Source organism: Fonsecaea pedrosoi (assembly GCF_000835455.1).
Source record: "Fonsecaea pedrosoi CBS 271.37 unplaced genomic scaffold supercont1.4, whole genome shotgun sequence".
NCBI classification, from domain to species: Eukaryota; Fungi; Ascomycota; class Eurotiomycetes; order Chaetothyriales; family Herpotrichiellaceae; genus Fonsecaea; species Fonsecaea pedrosoi.
The window spans coordinates 194,729-206,576 of record NW_013550612.1 but is presented as its reverse complement, the minus strand read 5'-3'; the positions used below and the strand labels follow the sequence as shown (position 1 = coordinate 206,576).

The window sequence follows — 11,848 nt, the reverse complement described above, 5'->3', positions numbered from 1 at the left end:
AGTGGTGGTGATGGTGGTGGTAATCGGTGGCACGACCGGGGAGATTTCTACTACCAGTTAGGATAACGGACGTACAGTAGATGTCAGGGCTAGGCTGATAGGCATCAGGCATCAGGCATCAGGCCTCATGGGGCACTCGGAATTGGATGGCGCATTCGGAGAATCACCGCCCTCACGAATAAGATAGATCTATGTTCTCTTGGTCTCTATCGTACTGTACCGAGTACATACACTAACTATATCATGACTGCTTACTGGGATATCCTCTTTCCTGTCTATCATGATCAATCAGTGCTGACGGCGCTGATGAGGGTGATACTACTGGAGCTGGAGTCGGTGACACGTCTATCCTGGTTTCTTCCGGCTGATCCTCTCTGTGAATTGTAAGAGAGTGCTCAGCGTTGTCTTCAGTAGTCGACATCTGTTTCTGCTGTGGGTCTTGTTTCATTCGCATCTCCTCCTGAGTGCCATCAGCCACTGCCGCTGGTGCTGCTTTCGCGATCATCGCGTGCTCCCTCTCTTCCGGTCGCTGCAGGCCGCGGTCTTTGATGAAGAGACACAGTCCCAGACAGAGGCCGACCATGGGTGCCGACACGATGAAGACAGTTCGAATCGCGCCCATGTACGCGTCTCTGACTGCGTCCTCATCAGCACCGCTCAGGGGAGGGAGCGCAAACGTGTTGTGCGAATAGCTCGCCAGTCGAGGTGGGAGTTTTCTCCGAAGAGAGCTCTGCAAGACTTGTGCTGAGATGGAGAGTCCGACAGCGCCCCCGGAACTGCGCAGGAAGTTTCGGTTAGAGACGACTGCCGCTCGTTGCGCTTTGGAGCAATGTGCCTGCAGGGCGATCAGGACAGGCTGGAAGATGCAGCCGGCGCCAATCCCGGAGATGGAGAGTATGACTGCAATGACCGCGGGGTGCGTTGTTCGCGAGAAGCTGCAGATCAGTCCAGCCCCCAGAGTCCAAATGATGAATCCCGTCCAGATCACGACGCCGTAGCGCTTGTACCGAGAGATGAAGATGCCAGACAAGGTACTGACAAGCGATTGCGGGACGTTGATGGCAACCAGAAACCCCGCTGAAATTGTTGTATCCCACCCTCGCACATTTTGGATATACAACGGGAGGTAGTAAAGGTTGGAATAGTAGACCATGCCAAAAAAGAAGTTCTGGACCAGGATGGCCGCCACTGGTGCACTGGTATACATGCTCAGAGGCATCATGGGCAGGCTAGCCACCTTCCACTCGACGATAAGAAAGGTCACCAGGGACAGACCGCCGATGACAAACATGGAAATGACCATTGGCGAGGTCCACTCAAAGTATGAGCCACCCCCGGAAAGCGGGATCAGGATCAGCACGATAGCAATGGTAGCAGTGATGATTCCTCCCCAGTCAATGAGCTTGAATTGCTGTCTCGCGTTCCCCTTGGGCATGGTGGAGGGAAGGTAGAACCATCCAATCACCCCAGCAATGGCACCGCAAGGAGCAAGAAACCAGAAGAATGCTCGCCATGTCTGGTGCAGCGCAAATGCAGCCGAAATCAGCGGACCTACAGCATTGCCACCACCAATCCCAGCACCCAGAAACCCCTGCCATCTCCCTCGCTGTTCCAGCGTGACAATATCAGAGATGATCATCATGGTCAAGGAATTGATGCCCGCCCCTGCAATGCCTCCGAGAGCCCGGAAGAAGTAGAAACTCGAAGCGTCCGGGGCAACTCCACACAGAATGTCTGCCAACACAAGCATGCCTACCGAGAAAAGAAATACGGGCTTTCTTCCATAGATGTCAGAGAAGCGGGCGTATATGATCTGGCTGGAGGTGTTGGAGATGAGCGACGATGTACCTGCCCATGAAATGGTTTCCGTGGCCTTGAAGTCGCGCCCGACCGTCGGGAGGATGGTCCCAATGCCATTTTGGTCAGCATAACAGATGAACAGGGCCGAAGCTAGGGAAGAGAAGACGATAAAGAGTTGTCTCGTCCCCAGGAGATTGGTCTGGTCGTGGAGGGCAGATTCTGCGGCACGTTGGCGGACAGCCGCAGTCGAGGGCATGTTCGGAGGAAAGTAGGGTCAGAGCCAAGGCGTATAGTGTCGCACAGTGGAGGGGAGAAGGACATGTTGAAGGCAGGAGAGAAGACGATGGAAAAAGAGCACGACATGACTGTGCGCGCGCAACAGTCTGCGTGCCGTGTGCCGATTATGGAGGGCAAAAGGACGAATCCATCGCGACGGAGATTCGCCGATGTCGTCAGCGATATCGGCTACAATAGTGAGTCGATGCCCCTTTTTTTCCAACGAGGCTGGATACGGTATCGTGCCGTGGAAGACATGGTGTTTGCTGGAAGGAAGCAGGTCATTGCATTGTGGTTTTATTATGGATGTTGTACAACGATCAAAGGAGGAGAGCCAAGGACGCAGTCCGGGCAACGGAAGCCTCACTTTTTCTAGCAGCACAGCAATCACACACAATCGAAGCCTCGAGTGGTCAAGATCTCATTGATGGTGTGGTTATTGTAAAGAGTACATTCACACTGGGTGGTGACACAAGTACGAGGATCAAGCAATGAAGGATGTCCGTCTTCGTAGAAACCCATCAGCATCACTGGATAGGCAGGTAACCAAGTCTCGTCGATGATCTACCCGGCGAGGCTGCGAACCGTCGATAGACACCCTCGTGGCCAGCTCTCGGTTTCTTCTCAGACTGAACCTTTGGTCAGTCGAGCTGGGCATCGAGCTCGTCCTCCATAGCTGACTCCATCATTTGGAATATCGCGGCCTCTTCATCCTCTTCCCGCTCATCCTCGCCCACCGCAGCGCTTCCTCTGATTTCTTCCTCATCTCTTCCATCAGGAAGCCCTCTCGCGGCCATCGCCCCCTGTACAGCTAGACGGTCTGCAGCAATATTACCCGGGTTGTCCATGTGGCCCTTGACCCATACAAAGTACGTGACCTTGCCAAGTTGCTCTCTCTCTTCGATTTTCTCTCGGATATCCATCACTAGGTCCTTGTTCTCTACAGGCTTCCCCTTGGCATTGACCCAGCCGTTCTTCTTCCAATTGCGGTACCAGTTCGTCACACAATCAATGGAATACTTGCTGTCTGTGTAGATGGTGACTTCTCGGTGCCGGGGTGCAATGTCCAGTGCTCGTAAGATGGCAGTCAGCTCGGCCCGTTGATTGGTCTGTTTGCTGCCTTTCAGTGCCTCGGAAACATTTCTATAACGCCAATTCGTTAGCCTTTCTTTTTCTTGTTCGGCTTCATCGTCGTCCTCTTCGCCTGCCTGCTGCCGTTTCTTGGCTGGTCCATCGCCCGAGCCGCGCTCCCGGGCTGCCCAGTCCATGGTATAAACAAGTTGTGGCTTTTTGGACGCGGTGTAACGCACGGGTTTGGGTTTGGACTTGGACTTGGACTTGGACTTTGGCTTGGCTTGGGATTTGGAGCATGAGGAGTTGGCATACTTTGGGTCCTGGGGTCCAAAAAATACTCCTACGCCTGCCCGTGCACCTGCTTGACCATTTTTCAGACTCGAGCCGTCCGTGTAGATGCGAAGCATTCCTGGAGAGTCTTTCTGCCTGGACATCATTTTGGTCTTGTTCTTCTCTTCCTCAGTTCGATTGACAATGGTGCCATCCTGGGCCAGCTTGACGTTTGGATCATATCCATCCTCAGCGCCCGGTGGCAGAGGCCCCCGACCGACCGGGTAAGGGTTCCCCTCCTTGTCTTTCGGAGAATATGTTCCGTTAACTTGCAACCCTGGCGCCGAATTGCGGATTATCAAGCGGCGGATCTCCTCCTCTGAGGTAACGCTGTGACCAGGTTCGGCACCGTTAGCTTTGGCACCCGCTGCCACAAACGCTTCTGCCTCTGCTCGGGTATTGAACTTCTTGTGCTTGGGTTTTTTGATCCCCCGGATCTGAGCCTGGGCTTGTATCCAGTCGGTGTAGACCCCTGGAACCCTTCCACTCTGAACGGCGTAGAACTTTTGCTCTCCCGAGTCTTTGGCGGTTGAGAGCATTTTGCCGTCCATGAAAGCTTGGGCCTCATGGAGAGATTGAAAGGCCTTGACTGCAGGACACGTCAATACGGAATGGAAAGGCTTTGGAATGCAGTCGATTCCACATACACACAGCCCCCTTGTGTCCCTTCACTTGTCCCAAACACTCCGTCCATGTGTCATAGATTCCAGGTGTCTTCCCTTGCCTCACGGCGTAGAACTTGCGTTCCGCTGTTCTTTTCCTTTTAACTCCAGCGGCGGCATTTTGGCTTGTCAAGCTCGGACTCGCGCGTGAAGCATCAGTGGCTTGCGGAGGTTGCGCCATTGGAACTCGGCGGCGAAGATGGTGCAGGACACGATGGCTCAGCCGAAACCGAGGCAGCGTGATCTATGGGACTTTTCGGGTGAAGATGGTAGGAAGGTGGGACGCCGATGGTCAAGGACGAACACTCCGCATCTGCATCGGTTTGCAAGGCGTGCTCGACTAGTAATGAATTCTGGCTGTGCAATCTAGTCCAACCCAGTCCTTGTCTTTTAAACAGTATGGAATGAGATTGATTGATGAGAGACCTGGCGACTGAGAGTGCAGAGGCGAGAAATGGGAGACGAGGATACCATGAAAGACAGTCCTTGCATGAAGTTAGCCAGGCAGCATTGGTCCAGGACGGGGGAGGGTGGGACTGCGGCGGCAAGGGACTTCTGGTCCTTGCGTGGTCTTGCTCCTTGCAGAGAAGGGAAAGAGAGTATTGGATATGACAGATGTACACACCTGGTTTCTTTGATCGACTAGGAGTAGTTGGTAAGGTAGCGTATGGCTCGACTTGTTGAGGGAGGTTTGGTTTGAGTGACAAGCAAGGGGAAGAGGTGGAGATGATGTTTGAGGTGGTGGTGCAGTGGTCGTGGGAGGGGCCAAAAGGGGAGGGGGGGTGCGCAGTTGGGGGGATGTACCTCTCATTCACCTGCTCAGAGTGTCTTTCTCTCATTTCACAGAGCAAAGCGATGCAAAGAGTAATTGAAAACCAAATCTGATTATTACTATTTCCACAGTTCTATTTGCTGCATCTGGTGCGGTGGTTCTCTAGAAATAACAACACTAACAACGCGCTCTTCCAGAACGCCACGCGAGAATCATGAGGCTCATTGAGCCGCAACTCGCCTATCAATCCGTCTTCACCTCACCAGCAGGTTTCATTGCTTGAGAAAGCCGCGGTTCCTCTGGCTCTGTCTCCAGGCTACCAAGCTGTTCACCGGCATCTACTCCCTGCCTCAAACCCGTCACAGCCACGACCGGGGACCCTGATCTAGGCGTATCTTCAATAATGCGGACGGGTCGCGCAGGTTCCTGAGCACTCTCCAGATCCATGGTGGTTGATCTCGTTGTGCCTCCCTGCCCGATCATAAACGATACGGGACTTGGGCGACGAGACCTGTCCCTATGACCATGGCCTTTCCTGTGTCGCAGTTGACTTGTTGATCTGCGATGAGGCGAACGGCCCATGTGGATATCTGGTTCATCATCGTCCCTCTCACTGCTAAGAGCTTGAGACATGGTCCGTGGAAGATGATAACCTAACTTGCCCAGTGGGATGGACAGGCCATGAACGACGATACTGCAAATCGCCAGAAACCAAATCACCACTCTCATGACTTCTTCGAGCCGGACTGCATCTTCGCGTACCCTCCCGTCCACCGTGATCTGCCGCAGGAAATCAATGCTGACGTAGAGATAGAATATGGCCGACACCCCGATGGGGCCGAAGAAACCCACGAATGCAGCCTGTTGGAATTCTTCAATCTGGCGGATCTTTTTGTGCATGGCAAACACCACGGGGACGCGGCGGAAGAGCAAGATGAGAATTCCCAATGGGATCAGTCGATATATTGGAATGACATGGTTTGCTCGAAAGGACGCCCAGGGGCAGATGGCGCCAAACCAGAGGAAGACCGAAATGTTGAGTAGCATGTCGATGGTAGGTTGGAGAGAGTCATCCTGAGTTTCGAGCCGAAACCTGGTAAGCGAGTTAACGAATGCATACCTGTGGGATTTTGTAAGAAACCCACCAGTCGTCCCAAGTGAACACATTCCCGGCAATAAAGCAAGCCAGGACGTCATCCGAGCCAACCATGCCACAGGTGCCTGTGATGAAGAGAGCAAGCGTGATGGCAAACACGAGAAAACTCTCACGGTCTATAAACTTCCTCTCCTCGGCAAAGTGCAAGAGCTCCTTTGCAAGCCAGCCCACCACGGCGCCATAAACAACGCTCAACAGAATCGTGTACCCCCATGTTTCCCCAAACCAGTATCCCATGGCTTTTGATGCTCCTCCAGGCTGGCCTGCGCCTCCCTGCTGGGTGTACTTGATCAGATAGAGCGCCAGGAATAGGAACGGGTATCCGAGCCCATCATTGGCGCCTGACTCTGCGATTATAATCTTCTGCAATGGCTTGGGAATGTTCTTGTCCGCAAACTTGCCCTTGACGATCGAGTTGGACAGCACAGGGTCGGTCGGCGTGACACATGCTCCGATCGCAAGAGCATGCAGGAAGCTCAGATGCGGCACCATGGCCCATACAAGCAGACTTGCGCACAACCACATTCCACACATGCCGGGGCCGAGGAGCAAGGCCAGAGGTTTCCATTCCGTGTAGAGGTACCGGCTGGGCAGCTGGACGCCAGCAAGCACAAGCTGAACACCTAACACGAGGCGGGTGAAATAGAGGGTAATGTAGTCCAGGCTGTCTTCGGAGCCTCCGGCGTACTCGAGGGGCTTAATCAGGTCGGTGGCATTGGGAGAGAAGACGACGCCAGCCACAAGAGAAATCACTGTCATTCACATCAGCTTTCCATCTGACCGGGTTGAGTAAGGGACCGCAACATACGTGCTTCGGAAAGATAGAACCGCTCCTTGAACAAGTAACTAACAAGGCCAAAGACAGTAATGAATCCTCCGAGGACGGCACAGACAATGTTAAAGTTGGTGAGGGACAAGGTCGGCATGGCTGGACGAAGAATGGCCTTCCTGGAAACGACGATCAACCCACAAGGGTGGTTTTCTCTTTGTGTTTCTCAGTCCGGCTCCTCTCAGAATGGCCTGTTCTCTTCCGTAAAAGGCCTCGGCGGTACCGTATCGGCCTTGTTGGCGATATCGCAGTATTAATGAAGTGAGGCCCACACCCGAAGCCAGCGGATGCGGCTCAAACAATATTATTTCTCCCGGCACGTTTGGGGCGTCTGATGTTCGTAGTGCCTGGGGCTTCTTTGCCTTAGACAGCTGCCGTAGAATTCGTAGTGATGTTTTACTGGACGCTTGATTGACAAACACCTCATCTCCTAGTGTTATTGGACCATCATGCTCATGGTGCGATGAAGGATACACGTGGTGTAGAGTGAGCGGCGTCTCATACGGGCGACGACAGTCACCATGTGAACCAGTTGACTGTCAATGACTGAGGGCTGCGGCCGAGATGAGAGTGTGAGGGGCAAAGTGAACCAAGTGAGCGATGTGAGGTTCCGAGACAAGAGAAACAAGAGAGACAAGCTTTCACTGCGCCGGTCTTAATATAAGTACTTGGTACGGACATGTGTATGAGGGACTGACTGCATGTCACATCCTTTCTCCGAAAGCCAAAGAAAATGAGTGGTGGATCGGATCAACGGCACCACACACATAACACACACATGCACATACACTGTATGTATAAGTATTACTCTTCAACCCCTCTTATCAGCATCCAAGTTTTTACTAACTCCGAAGCCTTGCAAGACTGACTGCATTGGTGAGTGAGAGTCACACACAATCAGCAACACTCCATCCACAGCTGGCCAGATATTCGTCTAGGCAAACATTGGTTGTAACGCTAGTTCACTAAGGGGCACCAAACGGGTCGTAGACTCGTGGCAAAGATGACAGACGCCCCTCTCCGGTTTCATTCCCATTGGTGAACGCCCTGGGACTGAAGGATTGTCCCAGAAGCACTTCTGGTCCCGTCTTTCCGGAGAGAGACGAGCGAGAAAGCAGAGCGAGGATCGTCCGCAACCAGACTAGTATGCCATGTTCGGCTAACTCAATCACGCTCAATCAAAGAACCTTCTCCCTCTCTGCAACTCCTTGCTCTCGGCTAGTCCGATCCACCGCCTATCTTGCCTGCCACATACACCTGGTTCTTTTTCCCGAACCACACGGATTCTACCAGACTTGCCCAATGTAAATATGGTGACATGCTGTACACGAAAGAAGAAGAACAAGACTCCCAATTGAGGCCAGTGGCCTTGAAAGCACTCCCCCAACGCCTGTGCTAAGACGCAATAGATCTGCCGTACGCTAATCACTTTCCTTTCCCCCAATAACTTGATCACTAGTCCACCCAGGAATTGAAGCGACTCATATCTGGACGGTGGTGCCAATAACAATCTTGCCTGCCAAATGTCAAAAGAAAAGAGTATTAGTCCAGTCGTAGCAATCGTCTGAGTGTGCGATGGTCCAGAAAGGCAGGAGAGGCCCGTGCGAGTCCACCGGTATCCCACCAAGGTTTTGTATGGTCTATATAGATATATGCCATGGTTAATGCGGGTAGGGGTATCATAGTTGGGCACGCAGAGGGAACGGTAAAACATCAGGCTTGTGGGTCAATAGCTCGCCTCATCCGATAGTCTGGCTCATAGAGAAATTGATCCGTGGCAGGATCCCATCGATATGCTTTGAACTCGACGCCGTATGGTCGCTGCAGGTCTCACGTCAGTAAAGAGAATACTTGTAGGAAACATCTTGGTCTTACCGGTTCGAGCATATATGCCACACCCAATGGAACATCCAGGTCGCTAATGTCCTCTTGCTTGAGCCCCATGAAATAGGCCAGGAGAACTCGACAAATACTTCGATGGCCGATGATCAGGACGTGGTCCGTCATTCTTTCTATTTCGAGGATGACCTTTCCCAGCCGGTTGATGATGTCCAGATATCCCTCGCCGCCGGGACCAGGGTACCGGTAATGGAGCTTGTCTCGTTTTCGGAGCTCATACTCGTGCGCAAACTTGTCTCGAATTTCACTGTAGGTCATGCCCTCCATTGATCCAGCGTTGAGTTCGTCTAGCATTCGCATCTGCTTGATATCGAACTCCTCGTCGTTGAAATACTGGCTCGTCTCGATACTCCGTTTCAGCATGCTCGTCCACACGCAGAAATTCCGCTGCTGCAGTGTTTGTGCCGTATATTCCGGATTTGGCGGTGTCGTGTCGCCTGGAAGCGGTGGAAAATGGGTGTTTGCTTGTTTTTCGGCCTGGTACTCTTCCCATGCCTTCCATTCTACCCCAATAAATTTGGCGAGGGCCTGAGCATATCTCACACCATTAGGACTCAACGAGCTGTCGCCACCGATTTTGCCATTGACGTTGTCCATGGACTCTCCATGTCGGGTGATCCAAATTTGTCGCGGTGCCAAATTGAAGTTCATCAGGTACGTGACGGTTTGTATGGAGAGAAAACCCTTGACTTGATGCGTCACCATTTTCCGCCCCACGTCAATCATGGAGCAATACGCCATGTTGTGTTCTTCCTCGAACTCATCTAGTTTCTGGTATGACTTTTCATACTGTTGGACACGTTGCTGGAAATCCAGGAACGCTGTCACTGGATCCTTGCCTTTGTAATCTGGACCTGACAATTTCAGTCGCATGTTTGCTTCCAGCAAGTTCTGATCTTGACATCGCGATTCGACAAAGAGGATATTGATGTTCTCGTCGCGCTCCCGGATGTGCCTGACCAACGACAGACGTCGCTCCCGGGTATGATTCGTGGCGTCCAGGATTCCGACCGATCCGCCGTCTTCAAGAACGTACTTCAAGAGCTCGTCCAAGGCTGCGTGGGCCACCTGTTCTCGTAACTGCTTGGCTCTGGTATTGTTTGGGTCAAAAAATTGCGCAGACTGATCCATAGGTTCGGGCCCAGACAGCTGAATCGGGTCTTTCTTATCATCCTCAAACTTGGTCGATCCGTTCATTTGTAACGGACTTATGGGAGATGAGGTTACTTCGCCATTAATGAGAATCTTAGTCTCAACGGCAGGCGGTGGGAGTAGTTCTCCATGATCAACAATAGACTGAGGTCCCTTAGTTGTAGAGCTCATTCGACGTACAGATTCCCTCAGTGCGGCAGTCGTTCGATCGGGGATAGGTTGACCAACACCAGCTGCAACTCTTCGACGATCTCCAACATTGAATATCCTGGTTGGGTGCTGTAACCAGTTCAAGTATCGAGCAATCTTCTTGACGATGTAGCTCTTTCCCCGGGCGGGTAGACCGACCATGATGATAATGAGCTTGGCTGCAACATCTCTTTCTGATATTTGACCATTCGGGGAGACTTTGGATCTAGTCAACCCGGGGATATCGAGGGTGGTGGCACGGATTTTGGGAGTCGCTGACCCTGACACGTTTGAACTGGTTCGAGCATGTCTGGTCAAGTCAGCGCCTCTGGCTGTCGCATTTTTCTTAAGATTTCTCGGAGCGCTTACATCTGCGGACTTGTGGGCGCACTGGGAGCAGGAGTGTCCGTCAAGGCTCTGCCCCAGGTACTTGTCGATGGTTTATGCGTGGACAAATTAGATGCGGACCTGCCAAAGGCGGTTTTGGGAGGAGGCATCAGACTGGAGTGGTATGCGACATGATTTAAGGATTCGCCCTCATGAGAAGAGGCAGATGCATTTGTCATGATTGCGACTCGAGCCAAATCGGAAAACTGTTCGCTGGGGCGACGGTTGAAGATGGCCGCAGGGACAGGGTCGGGAGAGTTGGGATTCGGGGTAGGCGAGGCCTGCCTCGACCCTTCTAACAGAGGCATTCAGTATCGATGCCTGCAAGTGACAAGACTAGAATGCTGTAGGATGAAAGAGGTACAGGACAGTAGGAAGAGGTAACGAAAGGAAGTATCAAGCAGGAAGTGATGAGGAGTCTGACATGTTGTGACAGATCCTCGAACCGGACAGTTTTTTGACTCAACATGCAAAGGCAAACGCAGACGCAGACGTAGACGGGAGCGGGAAGCGGACCTGCATGCTGGGTGCAACCATACCTTTCTCTGGTTGGAGGAGCAGAAGGAGCTCCTCTTTATTATTATGACAAGGGACTCCGTATTCTTCACGGAGCCTCTGGGTGATTCACCTGTCTGGGTGTAACAGCCAGCGGAAGTGACGTCTTCGTCCCTGGAAGATTTGGGTGAGGGGAGAGATAACGTTGCAGCAGTCAAAGTTACAAGGGCGTCTTCCGACGGGACAAGTCCGTAGGCGGCGATGACCAAGACGGAGGCAACGACGGTAGTGACTGAGACAGATAATTTCGGAATCAGCACAAATTTCCAGTGGCTGAGGCACACAGGAGTATACATACGATTGTCCAGGAGGACCTGCAACCTGTACTTGTACTCATCGAACATGGAATGCCAATAATATGTATGACGGATCGTGTCAAGGTCCTAGAGGCTTCTACTTGGTACATCAGCTGCCAACCCTGCCAATCCTGGCTACGGACCATCACTACGACGGGTACGATTACTTGGTACTCCTCCCCCAGCCCTAAATGAACCAGTTCCTGCACCTTGATTTCGGATTCTGGGGCCGGCTAGCTCCTCCATCGCTCCATCGATGATAGCCCCGAAGAATGGTTGAATCAGACAGGTGAGCCTTGCACCTCGCCAAAAGACTTAGCTGACTTTGGCTCGCTAGCTAGCCCCAATCTAAGCATTCAGGGCGACCACAGGGCCGAGTCCGCTGAGCCCAAGCGCCTAGAACCACTCCTGAAATACGGAGGACCTGTACGAAAAGTTGGAGTAGCCTCGCAACCCCGATCCGTACCCGGT

The 11,848-nt window shown here is 52.5% G+C and overlaps 4 protein-coding genes across 4 annotated transcripts; all 4 read right to left on the bottom strand.

Annotated features, from left to right (window-relative positions):
• Nucleotides 1-241: 241 nt before the first annotated feature.
• Nucleotides 242-2,056, bottom strand: Z517_05835 (uncharacterized protein; the record flags this gene model as incomplete). Its single annotated transcript, XM_013427577.1, has 1 exon — nucleotides 242-2,056. The coding sequence occupies one exon, from the start codon at nucleotides 2,054-2,056 to the stop codon at nucleotides 242-244; it is 1,815 nt and encodes a 604-aa protein (XP_013283031.1).
• A 661-nt stretch (nucleotides 2,057-2,717) lies between these two features.
• On the bottom strand, nucleotides 2,718-4,323 carry Z517_05834 (uncharacterized protein; the record flags this gene model as incomplete). Its single annotated transcript, XM_013427576.1, has 2 exons — nucleotides 2,718-4,069; nucleotides 4,128-4,323. The coding sequence occupies 2 exons, from the start codon at nucleotides 4,321-4,323 to the stop codon at nucleotides 2,718-2,720; spliced, it is 1,548 nt and encodes a 515-aa protein (XP_013283030.1).
• An 834-nt stretch (nucleotides 4,324-5,157) lies between these two features.
• Nucleotides 5,158-6,996, bottom strand: Z517_05833 (uncharacterized protein; the record flags this gene model as incomplete). Its single annotated transcript, XM_013427575.1, has 3 exons — nucleotides 5,158-6,007; nucleotides 6,060-6,822; nucleotides 6,879-6,996. 3 exons carry the CDS (start codon nucleotides 6,994-6,996, stop codon nucleotides 5,158-5,160), a joined length of 1,731 nt encoding a protein of 576 aa, XP_013283029.1.
• A 1,616-nt stretch (nucleotides 6,997-8,612) lies between these two features.
• On the bottom strand, nucleotides 8,613-10,834 carry Z517_05832 (uncharacterized protein; the record flags this gene model as incomplete). Its single annotated transcript, XM_013427574.1, has 3 exons — nucleotides 8,613-8,720; nucleotides 8,775-10,449; nucleotides 10,509-10,834. The coding sequence occupies 3 exons, from the start codon at nucleotides 10,832-10,834 to the stop codon at nucleotides 8,613-8,615; spliced, it is 2,109 nt and encodes a 702-aa protein (XP_013283028.1).
• Between the last annotated feature and the right edge of the window lie 1,014 nt (nucleotides 10,835-11,848).